Here is a 19,007-nt window from a genome sequence, read left to right as displayed (position 1 = left end):
CTGTAATGCCAGCTACTTGGGAGGCTGAGGCAAGAGAACTGCTTGAACCCTGAGGGCAGAGGTTGTGGTGAGCCGAGATTGTGCCACTGCACTCCAGCCTGGGCAACAAAAGCAAAACTCTGTCTCAAAAAAAAAAATTTTAAAAAGTGGCTCATGCCTGTAATCCCAGCACTTTGGGAGGCTGAGGCAGGCGGATCACGAGGTCGGGAGATCGAGGCCATCCCGGCAAACACGGTGAAACTCGGTCTCTACTAAAAAATACAGAAAATTAGCCGGGCGTGGTGGCGGGCGCCTGTAGTCTCAGCTACTCAGGCTGAGGCAGGAGAACGGCGCAAACCCAGGAGGTGGAGCTTTCAGTGAGGCGAGATGGCACCACTGCACTCCAGCCTGGGCGACAGAGCAAGACTCCATCTCAAAAAAAGAAAAGAAAAAGGCAATCACTTATTAAATTTACATGTACAATATGTACATATAAATGTCAACGTGTATGTCTCACATAATAATGTAAAGACCACAGGAACTGAAACTTGAATAATTATAAGGTAAATCATTATCTACTATCTTAAAAAAAGCTGTAATTCTTCTCTTTTTTCCCTCAGTTTTTTTATTATTTATTACACAAGGCATGAACATATCTCAAATATAAAATATTTTAAAACTAGACTGAATGTAAAATAAAATACTCAAAATTCTCCCTTCATCCCCTCCCTGACTGCTCAATCCCTTTCACCTCCTCAGTTAAATCCTCTTACCAGTTTGGAGGTTTTTTTTGATCTTTTAAGAAGTATACTCACATGTTCACACACAGCAATTAATTATGTATTTCCTTACATAAGTTGAACATACATAATGTAACTTTACTAAATGAAATGTTACCTACTTGTACTTTACATAAATGGAATTATTTTATAGTACAAGATGCAGAAGTTCCCACGTGAGTATGTAGAGCTACCTCCCTCCTGTTGATGACTTCACACAACACAGTACGAGAATAGTAGTCTATTTAATCTATTACTAAACTTCTTAGTATTTTGTAACTTTTTACTTTTACAAAAAATATTACAGTAAATATCTGTTGTACAGGTTTTTGTGTGTGTAAGTGATATATATGGGATCTATTACATATACAGAATCTAAAGTGAAAAGATATTTTCACTTAGATTTTTATAATTACTGAATATCACTCTCAAAAAAGGTTTTACCAACTTACATTCCCATTCATGATCTATGAGGTTGCTAGCAATGGATTTAGAAAAACATAACTGTTATCTTCAACAGGCTTCAATTACCTATTTGACCCTAAAATCTAAGGCATATGATTATTCTAATCTTTTTTTGGGAGCTTTCTAAACTATGGCTCTCTCCTTACATCCACCTACCTGCTCACGGATTTATTTATTTACCCCATATAAATGCCAATACTATATGGAAAGCAAGAATTCTAACAGCATAAATTTGTATCAAAAAATCTAAGAAAGTAATATAATTTCTCTTTAAACACTCTTATAATTCCTTAAGTATATTTTGTATTAAATACCTATGCATGATTTTAACTACTGTATGAGAGTCTTATTTATTTAGAAGGCATTATGGATACTTATTTAATTATACTTTTCTAGAAATTATCCTTACCTGTGTAACTTTTATATGGTCATGAGGTGTAGGTTCACATAATCCAGTTAAATCGGGATTATAACTCCTCCCGTCAGGATAAAGATAACTGAATTTAAACAGAAACTTTATTACCTTAAATATACAAGTTTTAATTGCATTTAAGGATATTTAATCAAGTTTTTCTATATTCGAACATACATTTGGATGTTTCCTTTTTATGTAACATATCGATAACACATTACTTCACTATTTCCAAAATATTTTGTTGTTTTTAGGACACTTAAAATGTAGAAATTATTTTCATATAAGAAATACATAATGAATATAGCCCAACCCACTAAGCAACCATTTTCAATGAAATATCTTTAATATATGTCTCTTATATAAGCTAAGAATATTTCACTGATCAATCATGTTCTATTCCAAAACACTTTGAAGATATACCTATTTGCAACTGTTACATCTTTCATCTGAGGCACAGGTCATGTTAACCATATCATTTTACACCATGCCTAATACCACATGGAAAGAAAATATAATTAAGGGCCACAGTTCTCTTGTAAGTTATTCAAACACTTCTGTGGTGTTCCTGTTTCTACAGTTTCCGTATCTCTTCTCTCATCTTCCCCTCACCCTAACACAAACACATGTGCACAAATGCAAATACACACACACACATGCACATACACATTTTAAAAAATTAGAAAATGTTACATTTCCATGCTTCATTGACTTAACACTACAAACACAAAATGGTCTACAGATAGAAACAAGGTTCTATTATCAGGGAAAACTGAAATCTGAACTAAAAGTTGTAGTAATAATGTATTCTTGCTGTGTTAAATCAGAAGTTGTACTTGTTATTCAAAAATTCATTAAAAAATAAAATGTACTGTGTTGGTAAATACTTATTTTTAATTTTAAAAAGTGGTAATGTCACTGTTGTGCTTCATCAGTTTATTAAATTATGGTTAATTCTATTTAACATCTTTCTATACTAAATTTCTTAAATAAAATAGTAAGAATATAGTACTATAGTATATATATTTAAAAGGGTAAAACTATAACAAATCTATTCTTTAAAGTAATAAAAAATATTTATCCTCGAATGAGGTGTCTACAAACATGTTAAGTGTTAGAATTTACCCAGGAAAACCAGAAAAACGAACTTAAAGGATAGATAATTCTGACATAGTAAGGGACAAATCAGTTAGATGATTTTTTTATGATTTAGCAAAAGGAATTTACTACATCTGAGTATGATACAAATTTAGAATGTCCTTATGGGTGTGTTACAAAATTTGACAAATATTAAATGAGGAATGATAATCCAAAGAAGATAAGCAACTTTTTAATATACTCTAAAAATTGGCCATTTAAAAAATTATTATATAAAATTTTACGTATCACATTTCAATAATATGAAGAAATTCTAGCAAGAATTCAGAAATTAAAGTTTACAAAAATGAGGATTAGGGTACCATAGGAAAGGTTAAAAGTTCTTTTTAACCTATCAGGAGGTTGTTGATAGGTTAAAAAGGTATAAAAAGAACCTTTAACCTTTCCTCTGGTATGCTAATCATCATTTTTGATTATTTCTGTCCTTAGTACACCCAGATATACTGCAGATGAGCGCTTTTCAATGGCATTGAAGGAGTAAAGAATGTTGGGTGGTTATCAAAATAAACATCTCTTTCAACTATGTCATACAATATTGGATTAACTATTAATATAAGGAAATACAGTGGACCCGGATGGTAGCTGGATGCGATGATATCCTATTCTGATCTTATGAGAAACCTTATCGAATTAATTTATAAATCCTATTTTATCCTAATATATTATTAAAGTTCAAAATCAACTAGCTAAATCCCTCTGGAGATGCGTGTGTGTGTGTGTGTGTGTGTGTGTGTGTTTGTGTAACTCTCAAGAGTTACTGTGCCCAGGAGTTTAAAGGCTTTGCTCCGCTGATTATAATACTAAAATTTGTGACTCTTTGAATGACATCTGAAAAACAGAAGGAATAATTCAAACAAGCTATATCAAAATTTTTCCCTCTACAGATTTGTCCATTTACCGTCTACTTATAAATTCAAACTTTAAAGTATATTTTCTTAAAAAAAAATCTGCAATCATTGTAAATCAAAATCTATATACAAATCTTTGATGTATTAGAAGACAGGTATAAATAACCAAGACTAGCAAATTTATGAAAATCAGAAGGAAAAGGAAAGAGAAATACACATTTGGTACCATAACTTGCCATACAATTACTACGTAACTAATTTATTGAAAGGTTTCGCGTTTGTGGGTTTTTTTTTTTTTTTTTTTTTCCAGATAGGGTCTCACTCTGATGCCCAGGCTGGAATACAGTGGCATGATGTCGTCACTGTAGCCTCAACTTCCCAGGCTCAGGTGATTATCCCATCTTAGCCTCCAGAGTAGCAGGGACTATAGTCACGCGCCACCATGCCCAACTAATTTTTTTGCATTTTTTGTAGAGATAGGGTTTTGCCATGTTGCCCAGCCTGATCTCGAACTCCTGAGCTCAAGTGATCCTCTTGCCTTAGCCTCCCAAAATGCTGGCATTACAGGAGTAAGCTACCAGTCCCACCCAAAAGCTCACAGGTTTTTAAAAATTCCTACTTTTTCTTTGCATAAATCTCATCACCTTTTTTCTTTTCTTTCTTTCTTTTTTTGCAATTACTTTGAAAAAGGTAAAACTCAAATCATTTGCTCTTTGTTAACTCTGGTGGACTTTCTTCTGCTAGGTTTCTATCAGAATTCATAGGGCAGCGAGTTTGATCATGAGCATCTCTAAGTTACCCAGCAAGGCAGACGGGAAGAAAAAGCAGCATGATCAAGTGCACTGAGAATACAAGGAGAGGACAACGGGAATGACATGTGAATAGAGCAAAGAAGAACCAGACATATTTACTACTAAGGGACCCAATAGATTGTCCATACTTTGTGTGTGGAAGGACTGGGGAGAATTCATTAATTTAAAAAACAAAGGGGAACTTATTTATTTTTAAATTTTAAAAAGGAATATAGCCTGAGATAAACTAAACTTAGCTATTAACATATAGTCCTAGAATATGGAGTTATTATTAGTGTGAATAAAGGAAAGATCTACGAGAGAAAAGAAAAGGAAGGGGTGGAGGGAGAAACAGATAAGAAAAAGAAAGTCTGGCACTAATAATCAAACTTTAAAAAGTGAAACTGGCTAGGCGCAGTGGCTCATGCCTGTAATCCCAGCACTTTGGGCGGCTGAGGCGGGCGGATCATGAGATCAGGAGATCGAGACCATCCCGGCCAACATGGTGAAACCCTGTCTCTACTAAAATACAAAAAACCAGCCGGGCGTGGTGGCGCATGCCTGTAGTCCCAGCTACTTGGGAGGCTGAGGCAGGGGAATCCCTTGAACCCAGGAGACGGAGGTTGCAGTTAGCCGAGATTGTACCACTGCACTCCAGCCTGGCAACAGAGTGAGACTCCGTTTCAAAAAAAGAAAAAAAAAAAAAAAAAAAGTGAAACTAGTAATCTAAGGATTATATGAGGAAAAAGAAGTCAATTATTCTAAATAATTTAAAATATAAACAGTTTTACATCCATTTTAAAACTACCTTTAAGTCTCAACTTTTTATCATATGAAAGATAAAAATCCATGCAATTTGAAGTTGAAATGTATTTGCTGCAACATAGTTTCAAATAATTAGGTTACCTTAAAATGACTATATAAAGAGATGAACAACAAACTAAGGAACATCCATTATTTCTCAGTCTTAAGATTAAAGAGCAGCCTCACTATCCATTTTCTCCAGCACAAAGCAATCTTTATTTTTCAAATTCATGAATCGTAAGCACTCCAACTCCCATTTCTCATACTTACAATCCTTCCCTGCTGCCATCGATCAGGGCTTGAAATAAGGGCTTGTTATGAGGTATGGTCTGTAAGATATTCCCATCCCCGGTCACATAGCCAATGGCCCACTGTCCCAAACGAGTGCAACTTAACCGGAAAATATAGCTGCAAAACATAAGAAAATTATGTTTAATTTAATTCAGAATGTAAATCAATACCAAACAATTTGTTAGGGTTCTTTCAAGCAAAAGAATAACAGAATCATTTAGAATTCCTGAATACTCCTCATATTCTATCTTCTAACTTATTTTTAACAACAATGTACTTCTCCATTTATCAATTTAGAAGAGAAACACTGATCATTACTTTTTATTTAAATACTTCCAGATACATATATAAGAAAATAAACAAGATTGTAAACTATCTAGGGATTTTCTTTTACCATCATCAGGGTGCTGTGTATGGAAGTGGTGATGGCATGGAATAGCTACAAAACAAATCACTCTTGGAATGTAAAAACAAAATAAATAAGTAAAAATTTAAATTCAATTTGCTTACCTCAGAAAAAAACTGAGCCAGTTTCTACTGTAGAACTCGATATATTCCTTTGTAATTTAGACATTAAAATTATTTTTTTCTTTGTTTGTTTGTTTGTTTTTTGAGACAGTGTCTCGGTCGCCCAGGCTGGAGTGCCATGGCGCGATCTCGGCTCACTGCAACCTCCGCCTCCAGGGTTCAAGCGATTATCCGGCCTTAGCCTCCCGAGTAGCTGGGACTACCGGCGCATGCTATGACGCCCAGCTAATTTTTTGTATTTTTGTTGTGGTTGTTGTTGTTTGTTTTCTTTTTCAGACGGAGTCTTGCTCTGTCGCCCAGGCTGGAGTGCAGTGGCGCGATCTCGGCTCACTGCAAGCTCCGCCTCCCGGGTTCGCACCATTCTCCTGCCTCAGCCTCCCAAAAAGCTGGGACTACAAGCGCCCGCCACCATGTCCGGCTAATTTTTTTGTAGTTTTAGTAGGGACGGGGTTTTACTGTGTTAGCCAGGATAGTCTCGATCTCCTGACCTCGTGATCTGCCCACCTCGGCCTCCCAAAGTGCTGGGATTACAGGCGTGAGCCACCACACGCCGCCAATTTTTTGTATTTTTAATAGAGACGGGGTTTCCCCTGTTAGGATGGCCTCGATCTCCTGACCTCGTGACCCACCGGCCTCGGCATCTCAAAGTGTTGGCATTACAGGCGTCAGCCACCGCGCCCGGCCAGCTTTTTAAAAAATAGTAACTTTTCTTTCAGGTATTCCAGCTATTCATCCCTAAGGTTCAAAAGTGCAAACTAGGTAATTTCATGGCTGCCATCTAACCATGTCAAATTCAGTATCTTACAATGGGAAGTTAAGATAGTTCAAAAATATAAATCAAATCAAATCCCTTAAAACTAATATCCAACAAAAGGATACAGCAACTTGGCTTTAAATCCATCATTATCATTTATGTATTAATTTAGCTATCTATATACTTACTTCATTTTAGATCATTTCTCTTTATTTGAGTGTACTGCATTTAATCTTTCTATCAGGATACCCTTCTGGATTTTATTACCCCATTAAGCAGATCAAAAACAAGCCAATTTAAATCTGTTGGCTGTATTTTAATATTCTAGCTGCTGTATGTATGTGGCTGACACAAGTATCTCAAAATATACTTTAGTTATTGATAGACCAAGTACTATAAATATAACTTTAAAGATATACTTTAACATACATAATGGCTGCAGTCACTGGATTTAATTAACTTGTATATTTAGTAGTAGAGTGTAATTTCATCTTTTGACAAACTAGAATTTTAAAAAAAGAAGTGATTTTTAAATATCAAAAAAATTATATTGGTGATAGAATCTTTGGAAAGAACTTTTCAAAAATATCTAAAAACACATATCCATAGACAAACCGAAAATAGGATATCAATCTGTCAGTTATTGGCATTCTTAATCAAAATCAGATAAAACAATGCCACTGAGACTTACGGCTATGATATTATGAGAAGTGCTAAAAATAATAGAAAGTCACTATAAATTATAATTCAGAAGGACATTATTAAACTGTTACATAAAAAATTAATATAAAATTCCTTCAAATTAAGTCAAAAGTTAGAATCTTAAAAATCTGTGTACTATGAATCTCAGCAAAATTTATAGAGTATATTAACATGAAGAAAATAATTACAAATCTGCATTGCTAGTAATTTGAAATGTAATTCCAAATTTATTCATATACTAAGAATCTAGTAGATACTGAAATACATACTTGTGAAATTGCTCAGATTTTTAATTCATGTCCTTTTCTATTGCTCTAAACATTGTTTTGGGATGGTGTTTCTAAAACTCATTATTACACAGAAGGTTCAAGCAATTCGTGTATATAAGAGTTAGTAATACGAGCAATCTGGTAAGAGTCAAGGGCATTTTAGAACAATTCCTTCCTCTCATGCACCTTTTTCCTATCCCATTTAATTTGCTGCTGACCCTTTGGCTTGTGGCTACCCCTTCCCAACCTCAAGTGAATTTCTGGCTTATTTTTAGCACCCTGCTCTCTTATACAGCATGTTTAATTTAATCAAATTAGGGCTAGGTGTGGTGGCTCACACCTGTAACCCCAGCACGTTGGGAGGCTGAGCCAGGTGGATTATTTGACACCAGGAGTTCGAGACCAGCATGGCCAACATGGCAAAATCCCGTCTCCACTAAAAATACAAAAAAAAAAATTGGCAAGGCATGATGGTACATGCCTGTAGTCCCAGCTACTCAGGAGGTTGAGGCATGAGAATCATTTGAACCCAGGAGGTGGAGCTTACAGTGAGCCAAGATGGTACCACTGCACTCCTGCCTGGGTGAACACAGTGAGACTGTCTCAAAAAAAAAAAAAAAAAAAATACACACACACATACACACACACGCACACACATATAACGGAGGTATCTTTCATGTTGACGAGGTGGTTTAGGGTTCAACGCCACTCTTATCACCTAAAAAGCCACCTAATGAATATTTCACTTAGATTCCCAAATGTTACTACCTTCATCCCGTAATTCGTATTTCGTCAGATGGATCCCTAATAATAAAGCACAACCTAAGGAGCCAAAATGTCCCTGAAGTAAATCCAATTGTTTTCTATACTATGAAGTCAAAGACATGAAATACTTTCCAAGATTTAAAAAAAAAAAAAAGTTAAACACAGATATTCTCCAAAGCAAATATTTGTTACATTTTTTTTTTTTTATTCATTCAGGGTGTTTTCCGAAACACATCTTTAGTACCCACATCATACTTTACACATTATAATTTGTTATATATTATTTATTTCATCATTAGCTACCTAAAATTTAATAGAAAACATCATTACATGGCAAGTTAGGAAGGAAACAAATATTTTTTTCCAGAGGACACTCTTCTAGTTTTTTAACGTATGATTGATACACAAAAAAAGCTGTATAAAAGGTATATATTGTACGCATTTGAAGAAAGATAAGTTTACTGGTGGGTCTTATGATAAATATTCTTAGCAGAGGGCAGTAGTTTTTTATTAAGAGAACTTTTCCAAATAGTAATGAGACCTGGCTGTTGTTCTCAACATTGTAATTCATGTTCTCCATTATACTGAACAAGTAAACAAAACCAAAAATAAAGGCCTCAGTTTCCTCATTATTTCTATGATTGGACAATATAATTTATCAAATAACTCACATGTTAAGTTTCTAAGATTGGACAATATAATTTATCAAATAACTCACATTTTTCAACTCATACTCCAAGAGCAACAAAGATACTTCATATGGCGTCATTCAAGAGAGTAAAAATTATGGAAAAATCTGGTCATGAGAGATTGTTGAATGAAACAAAATCATTCATCTAAAACACTGCCAACACGCAAAATAACTGATCTGCTCTCATGGTCACAATGAGAACTAACTCTCCTTAGTCTAAATAGAAGATTTCAGTGGAAGCCAAACTGTTTTTGGACTCACTAGCTTCTTTTTCAAATATACTATATAAATTCTTAAAAAGACAAAAACATGGAAAGTTTCATTATGACAGAGAACAAAAAATCAGCACTACTGGCTTGTACTAAAAAAAAAACTGTTTTGGCCAGGCGAGGTGGCTCACACCTGTAATCCCAGCACTTTGGGAGACCGAGGCGGGCAGATCACGAGGTCAGGAGATCAAGACCATCCTGGACAACATGGTGAAACCCCGTCTCTACTAAAAATACGAAAATTAGCTGGGCATGGTGGCACGTGCCTGTAATCCCAGCTACTTGGGAGGCTGAGGCAGGAGAATCGCTTGAACCAGGGAGTCGAAGGTTGCAGTGAACGGAGATCGCGCCATTGCACTCCAGCCTGGCGACAGAGCAAGACTCCATCTCAAAAACAAAGCGAAACAAAACAAAAATGTTTTAAAGTACAAACATTATATACACCACAAATAAAATAAAAATGATACTAGAAAAAAAAGGTACACTTAAAAACCACCACCAAATTCATCCCTAAAACGAAATGTTCTCTATATGAGTATCAGTGCACTAATGAATACCGGAATAGCATCTGAAATGTGAGGACTCTGACAAGCAGGTCTCTAATATCCCTACTGCTGTACTCAGCATACTGCCTGCCATAGCACAAATGCCTACTACGTGCCTAATGAATTTTTAGATGAAATACATGGGAAAATGCACTGAACTACGGAAGAGACAGATTATCTGGACCCAGATTTGCCATTAATAAGGTGTAATTTCTTGGCCAAAGCCACAGGGGCTGACCGACCTCTCCAAGGCTCATTTAGTTTCATCATTTGGAAAATAAAATATAAATTCTGAGGCTACAATAAAACATAAGGCATTATGAAAAAAGTTTTCAAGGACACGAAATTGGTTTTGATTATAACAATAGGTCTATATATGCTATGTACATACATTTATTTGTTCATAAACTTACATTTACATTTATGTGTTCAGGTGCATGTATATGTACTTGTATTTATCAGAGAACTTAAATGAATGTCTTAAAAATACTCCAAAGTAACGAACATAAGACCGTTCTATTTATTTGTTCTTTAGTACAGTATTCAAGTATTCAAATATGTACATATAATTTTGCACATAAACACAGATACCACGAAAACAGAAAGGAGACCATATCCCCTTTCACTTTATGAATACCAAGTTTCAGAGTAAGCACAATGTATCAATTTAGAAGATTAGATTAAGAAGCACCATTTTGGTCTTTTAGCTTTTCTAGCCCCCTCCCAAGCATGCCATCAGTGGCTGTTGCTGACTAACTTAGGAACAAACCATAGAGAATTTTCATCTTTGGATATATCACATAATATTACTGCTAAAAAGTCTTACCTTCCGGGTTTGGTGCTGTATTTCTGTAGTCGTGCTTTAACTTCATCATACGTGAGAAATGCCATGTAACCTGGATGTGTCACAGCTAAGAAATTCCAATTCCGCAAAATAGAGCCCCAAGGCTAAAAAATAAATAAATTAAAAGAGATTATCTAGAGAATATCAAACATTGATTACATATTGAATCATCATTTAATACACTTAACATTATCTTGGATATTTTAAGTTAATCTGACCTTATGTGGTTTAGGTCAACTTTTGTTACCTACCAGCAGACATTCAAGTCTATTGTTCTTTAGAGAAATACGATTAGGCAGAAAACAGATTTTTCAGGAAGAGAATACAGAGAACAAAAAAGAAAACCACAAAATCTCTTCTCTACACAGTCTATTCTCACTACAGAACTTGTGACCATTTTAAAACATAAATGAAATAATTCTTTTGTTCAAAGCCTTCTAACTTTGAATAAAAGCCAAAGTCCTCATATATCGCTTAGAAGGACTTTATAGGGTTTGATCCCCAGCAGTTCCCTTTTTTGTCTCCATCTGCTATAACTCTCCCACTTTCTGCATCTTCTCCAGCCTGCTATTGTCTTGAACACAAAAGCCCTCTTTCCTCTTAGAGTCTTTGTATTTGCTGATGCCTCAAAAAACTTGAATTTTCTTCCCCCAAATATCCATCTCATTCCTGTCTCCAAATGTCACTTCCTCTATGAAGCCTTCTCTGACCAGCGTATTTAAAACTGTTACCTCTTGCCATATTCCTCACCTCCCTGTATGTCTGTTTCGTTAACAACTGCTTCATTTTACAGAGTAAGAAACCATATCATAGAACTTACATGACTTGGCAAAGGTTACACATGACCCATAAGCTACATAAGGACAAGGAACATAACCGTCTTGCTCGCCCATGGGATGCCAGGACCACTGCAGCGTCAGATAACAGTCATCAGCCAGGGATCAACGTCATTGAACAGATCCTCTAGTGACTTGTGTAAAAGGCTAGTGTTAACACTACTGTAGACACATCTGGCTTAACTTTACATAACTATAAACTTAGGAAAGGTTTAGGGCTTAAAAGTGAGTTACATAAAAACAAAATCTTTCGCATAAGTATTTGGTTTGTACCATTGCATCATTCTCTCTTTAATCTGACTGGTTGTCTGTCCAGCTACCAGGGCAAGATAAAAAAGGCAGTCAGTGATAGACAACTTTACTCAAGGGTGTGGATGAATCATCTCTGTAATTTTTTTAAGGCTGAAGCTACATTTATTCCAAGGAACTGGCAGCATACTCTATCTGATGTGCCAGATTATTAAATCTTCTACATAAAAGAAAAAAAAAAAGTACGTTTACGTTGCCACGTTAAAGCTGTTAAAAAGTTATTCTAGACATGATTACTGGTAGAAAGTTCCTGCTTTTGTTTGTTTTGAGACCTGTTCCTCATTATCGTTAAGCAAGTTATAAATTTACAAGTCAGAATTCTTCAAGGATTATAACCCTTGAGATGAGGATAACAAAGAATGATTTAGTAATAATAAAGTTTTTTAGCCTTTTTCAACATAACAAGAAAAATCTTCGGGGTATTTCCCCATCACACGAAAATACCTAATTGGGCAAGAAAGGTGCTCTAGAGAATAATAATATGAGAGGCTGAAAAAAAAATGCATGTTTTAAATTTTTTTCCTAATGCATGACTAAAAAATTGCATTAAACATTACTTAGAAAATGTCAGTATGTATTTTTAAAAATTGAGCAATAACTGTTATTCTAGACCTTAGTTTTTGCTTTGTTTTACCCATCTATAAAGGACAAGGATGAAAGAAATATCAAACAGATATTTGGGTCACTTCCATTAACGTCCACACAAATCAGTGGAAGAGTGGTTGGAAAAAAATGCTGAACTTTATGAAGCACCAATGCACAGATCAAAATACAAGTAAAAAAATTAAATTGGTGTTTTGAGCCAACTGCTACAGTATTTAGCAACCATTTCTTAGTACATAATCCAGAGGGCCAGCTTCTAATTGCAAAAATATTTATGTAATAGAATGAGTCTGTGTATTGTTTTTCTTGTATGCAGCCCACTCAAAACAGAAACATGTAGTACTTATGTGCTTTTTATTTTTAAAGTATTTCGATGACTACTGGCTTAAAAAAGGCAAAACAAAGTGCTTTGGAGAGTATTTTTTTTATTTTGCTTTTCGGATTAAAGAAATTTTTTCGTATATGAGAACATAAAATTATCTAGATATTTTTAAATGACGATAGAAATTAATGAAGTGAATAAAGGAGACAAGTCCCTCCATTCTCCCAAATGCTACTATTTTCAAGAAGAGCCAGTTACTAACTTACAGCTTAAGTTGGAAGAGGGTCCTCCGTCGGTCTGCCTAGACACTCTCTTTAATTCTTTGCTACAACTGAGGACTTTCCTCTTCTTTGATTTTCCTCACTATTCCATTGATGCTACATATTCCACGGTCACTAGGATATTCTACTAAAACACTCCATCCTTATCCTGCTACCCCCAAATTTAGTGCCCCATTTCTCAGTGACCCAATTTTTTCTGGGGATATAGAGGAAAAGGAGAACAACAGCCCAAGGGAGAAGGAAGAGAGAAGCAAAATCCTTATAATTCTTTTCCAGGACAGTAGCATGTGCCGATTCCAGCATCTCTAAGTGACTCTGAGAGAAAAGAGAAGGATAAAGAAAAGGAAGGAAGGAAGAAGAGGAAATGAGGAAGGTGACCACAATAAGATCCCTCCAGTGACTCCCAAGTATTTGTTCAGGTTCTGCCTGCATATAAGAATGAAAGCCAAGAGGAAGCAAACATTTTTACTTCTTTCATTCCCTCCGCAATTCTTAACTTCATCTCCTGCCCCCCGCTGGCTCCTTCTTCAAAACCTTCTGCTAGTTTCTCTACTTCAGACCCCAAATTCTAAAAGTATACCTTGTTCACCTTCAGTTCCCATTCTGCTAAATACCCCACTCCCAATAATTTGCAGTCAGAAGAAGTCACTGCCAATTAACTACTAATATCATGGCTATAACTGAATGTATGTTTCTGCAGTCACACAGTATTAGCAAAACATATGCTCATATGTAATATATAAATGTAAGGATTTAATAAATACATTTAAGAAAATCACTTAATTTTTAAAGTTGTATAAAAAGATCAGCAAAAGTTAAACCATCTACTTCTCTGTACACAGAACCAATTTTATCACATTTTAGGGCACACATACGATTATATTCAAAGCATTTGACTGGAGTATAGAAATAAACAGAATGATGAATCTCAGAAATACACAGGGGCTAAACAAGAGTTCTTCAGCTCCTTCTGTAATCACATTTTTAAAATGATTAGGAATTCCCTGGCCCAGGTAAGATTTTCATTTTACGATCTAAAACTTTTCACAGTAGCTTGACTTAAAAATAGCCCTTTCTTTTCCCATCCCAGTGAAAGTAAATAAGATATATATTCCTTAGAGTATTTAGGCTGACTTGTGCTATTTTAAAGTAAAACACCTTATAAGGAAATATGTCCACATATTAAATAGCAGTTTAGGTAAGTGTTTAATCAACATTAAGTTGCCCTCATACTTTCAATATATAACGCCATGGAATGCTAGCATTTAATACCCACAGTAAAAAGTCATCCAGGATCACCACAGAAATACACTCACTTCCTAGAATGAGCAGTTAGGTTTAATGTAGGAAGATTACTTTTACTCTCTTCCTTGACAAGGTGAAGAAGCAAAACTCCTACTATTTAGAATGTCTTTGTATCATGTTAAATAAATAAGATATTCTGTAAAATTATCAGAAACCTTTAAAGAAAGGAGAGGTTCCATTATAAAATGACCAATATCAGATAACTTTTTTTTTTAAATAGATCTTAAAATCTTTGAAAAACATAAACTGTCAAACTATAATATATACACCAAGGGAATAATCATGAATTTAAAAATTTAAAATAAGCAAAAGCACACTTTCATCAGTGATTTATCTAATTGCTTACCCTATATACAAGGTAGAGTTATGATTTTGAAATTGTAATACAGTGAAATATATCTTGTTTTTTTTTTTTGAGACGGAGTCCCGCTCTGTCGCGCAGGCTGGAATGCAGTGGCTTGATCTCAGCTCACTGCAAGCTCCACCTCCTGGGTTCATGCCATTCTCCTATTTCAGTCTCCCGAGTAGCTGGGACTACAGGCGCCCACCACTACCACGTCCAGCTAATTTTTTGCATTTTTAGTAGAGACATGGTTTCACATCCAATATGTATTGTTGACAGGAGTTAATCTCTCTTCTATTAATGAGTTCCTTCATAAATTAAAAGCTAATCCTGTGCAATGTGGTTTTTATTACATAAACCAGTCACCCAATCCTTGCTAGCTAGTGCCAAGCAGAATTATAGATCAGAGAAGATGAACAAAAATGTTCATCTTAAAGTTGTTTACATTAGAGAAAATGCAGGCAAAAATCTAAATTTTTCAAAAGAGAGCTCTGTTAATACTGACATACTATTTTGAATGAATATGACATAGGAACTTATGAGGAATCCTTATTGACACTGAAAAATTCATGTAACATGAAAAACATGAAACCAACATTATACTCTAATATTTGTTGAAAGCATGTTTCAAAGAGAACAAATGTTACTTCAGATTAAAATGATAAAAAATTGTATCAGAATATAAGTAAGCCCAGTCTGATCAACTTATCTCATTTACTATATAATTTATGTTACTAAATCATAAAAATGTTAAGCAGAAAATTTTTATTTTGTGACTACTTGAACTGAATCCCATAGATGATACACATTTTAGTGGCAGAGTCAAACTCAAAGCTCCCCCTCCCGGGTTTACGCCATTCTCCTGCCTCAGCCTCCCGGGCAGCTGGGACTACATTAGCTGGGACTACAGGCGCCCGCCACTTGGCCCGGCTAGTTTTTTGTATTTTTTAGTAGAGACGGGGTTTCACCATGTTAGCCAGGATGGTCTCGATCTCCTGACCTCGTGATCCGCCCGTCTCGGCCTCCCAAAGTGCTGGGATTACAGGCTTGAGCCACCGCACCTGGCCTCAAAACACAAATTTCAAGTCTTCATGTTTAAGGTAATTCCATTAAGGCATGCAAAAGAAGACAATGATAGTATCCACATAATGCTACCTTCTTCTAATTTGCTATGTGAAAACAATTATGGAGGATAATTTAAAAGGAAAAACAATAAGCATAACAAAAATGTTCATCTTAAAGTTGTTTACATTAGAGAAAATGCAGGCAAAAATCTAAATTTTTCAAAAGAGAGCTCTGTTAATACTGACATACTATTTTGAATGAATATGACATAGGAACTTATGAGGAATCCTTATTGACACTGAAAAATGTTCGTTACACATGGTTGAATGTGCAAAGCAATTTATAAAATAAGTAGTTTTATAACTACTATATATTCTATACAGAACAGTCTGATATTTCTAAGTTTACTATTTCCCCTGTGACCTAATAAACACAGAAGGCAAAGGGAAAGATTTTAGATCTAGCTGGAAAATGCCCACCTGCAGTTGTTGCATTCTATCCATCACTGTGCTAAAAGATCAACAAAATAAAGTGAGAAACTAAGTAGAGAGTTTAAAACAAAGCTCTTTTGGATGGATCCTCTCAAAGCTGACAAGCAGCCACCAGGCTCACAGCATCTGATACTCCAAACTTAAGCCAAATGGCTCACTCTAAAAGCAATGACCAAACATACCAATAAAACTACAGATTAATAGTAATGACACTACTTTCCATATGTTTGTTTATATGTGTGCAAGAGAGAGAGAGAAACAGAGAGAAAAGAAAGGGAGAGAGGAAGGGAATGGATAGACTAAGCAAGTATAAACTTACCTGAAACAGCCTGGTAAAAATATCAAATTCAAAAACTGAAATGTAATCATTGCAAGTTAAATCAATTGTTGATTTTAGAGCCATTGCTTCCAGGCCAGAGCTAATTTGGTGGACCTCATGAAGGCACTGTCTGAATACTTTCCATGGTACGATAGTTCTGTGCAAGGTGGAAAAAAAAGGAAATAATTGAATCAAGTGTCATTTAAGAAATACCTCCCTTTGAAGCAGCAAAATTCAATAATAAAATTAATATAATTGTATTTGTACTACCAGACAAATATTTGAGAATACTGTTCATATTTCAGAACAAATGTAGTGGGTTCTGTTTAACTCAATTATTTTGCATTTGCTAAGAATAAGACAAAAATTTAAATTAATTTTCTCTCAAACAGTCCTAGGGTATCGAGATAGCTATTGAAACATATCTGAAAAAAAGGTATTAGGTCAAAGTCTTGTGTGTCATGACCTCTTCGTATGTGTATACAAGGTTATTTAATAATGAATCAAGATTTAATTCTCATTTTCTAAAAACAGTCATAAGATGATGGATCCATATAATATAAATCCTTTATTCTCTGCACAAATGAGTAATATGTATTAGCCAATTCAAAAAGACTAAGATGGAAAGCCATCAAGATATTTCTGCCACAACCTTGATGTTTTCTGCAGAGATGAAAAGCATATGCTATCTAACTTTTCATATTAATACAAAAGAAAAACTTAATTTTTCAAACCAAGCACTATGGTTTTATCATGGGAGTTTATTCAACATTTATTTATTACTTTATTTTGACTACATATCATTCAACAAAATTTTAACATGTAACGCAGTTACATGATTCAAAAAACTTAGAAGAGCACAGAATGGTAACTAGGGAAACGTCTCTCAACCTATCACCATCTGACCAGTTTCCAACTCACCGACCCTCTTTCCCACCATGAAAATTAGTGACACCCAGGATGCATTTCTTACTTAACCTTCCTGCTTCAGAATAATGCCTATTCCTAATTCGGCAGAAGAAAGAAATCATTCAGTTTTTAAAATTTAAACTACAATTTTTACAACAGAATAGCATAAAAGTCGTCCCTCTTATAAGATAGCATCCTCTTATAAGATAGCAAATATTTAAATCTTAGGTTTTCTTTACCAGTATCTCTGAAATACAAGAATCAGGCAGAATAAACTAAATTGTGCCTGGCCCCATTCTGTATCAATCCTCTCAATGAGATATCACCATAAAGGTACAACTTGATATTCAATAATTTTCTATAGCAGTGGTTGTCAAACTTCAGCATGCATCCAAATTATCTGAGGCTTGTTAACATAGCCTGATCATCAACCCAAGATACTATGTTTCAGTAGCACTAGGGTGGGGCCTGAACATTGAGAGCTATAAAACGTTCCCTGCAGCTGCTGCTACTGCTCTAGAGACAACACTTAGAGAACCTACTATATCTACTCATTGCTAAAACAAGGCACTGTTGGGGAAATACAATTATAGAAGTAAAGATAACATCTTTGTCTTTGAAGAACACACTTTAGGGATAGAAGTAAAACCTGTAATGCTAAAGAATCTAGAGTGGGGTATATAAGGACATGCAAGCTGGGTGATGGATACACAGCAAGGGCTGGAGGGATTCCAGAGAAACAGTCTGTGGGAAGTGGCATAAATTAATGGTGAGACAGATTGACAACACTATGCTGTATAATTTATAAGAGAGTTTAGGTTTGAGGTACCATTAAAAGAAAAATATGAGGCTTCATACCTCAAAAAGTTTTTCTCTATGTATGAAAAAAACAGGAAACCACAGAGAACTGAGGAGAGACACCACATCAGATGCCATTTAGAAGAAACACACGTCAGGCTCTGATTAAGGTTAACAAAATGCTGCTGTTTTAAAAAAACAAGGAACACTTTTAAGAATATTAGGGAGCTGTTGATTTACAATGAAATATAAATATGCAATTATGTCCAGCTTCATTATAATTACCATAAAACTAATGTCTAAGAAGTACATTTTTCTTTTCCAAATTAAAGTTTCAAATACTCAGAACAAAAAAGGGACATTGAACATGATACTCAGAGTAAAAAAATATGATCAGAGAAACCTGTGACTTCAGAACAGTATAAATTTTATTTTTTGTATGAAAAAGTTAAAGCATTTTGTTTCGTATATAAAGTATACAACATAAAGTGGTCAAACTGTAAATATTTATTTTTTGTATAACACATAAAAA

The 19,007-nt window shown here is 34.9% G+C and overlaps 1 protein-coding gene across 4 annotated transcripts in view; it reads right to left on the bottom strand.

Annotated features, from left to right (window-relative positions):
- Positions 1–19,007, bottom strand: part of CBLB (Cbl proto-oncogene B) — a 213,506-nt gene that overhangs the window by 80,599 nt on the left and 113,900 nt on the right. For all 4 annotated transcript variants that reach the window (XM_023212445.3, XM_023212457.2, XM_023212438.3 and 1 more), the window contains exons 5-8: positions 16,769–16,925; positions 10,877–10,998; positions 5,507–5,644; positions 1,633–1,720 (exon numbers count right to left, since the gene is read on the bottom strand). In XM_023212445.3, coding sequence (XP_023068213.1) covers positions 1,633–1,720; positions 5,507–5,644; positions 10,877–10,998; positions 16,769–16,925 — 505 coding nt within the window. The remainder of the gene's footprint in view (positions 1–1,632; positions 1,721–5,506; positions 5,645–10,876; positions 10,999–16,768; positions 16,926–19,007) is intronic.

Source organism: Piliocolobus tephrosceles, chromosome 2 (genome assembly GCF_002776525.5).
Source record: "Piliocolobus tephrosceles isolate RC106 chromosome 2, ASM277652v3, whole genome shotgun sequence".
In the NCBI taxonomy this organism is placed as follows: domain Eukaryota; kingdom Metazoa; phylum Chordata; class Mammalia; order Primates; family Cercopithecidae; genus Piliocolobus; species Piliocolobus tephrosceles.
Note: the sequence above shows the minus strand (reverse complement) of the source record. Positions and strands in the feature narration are given on the sequence as shown.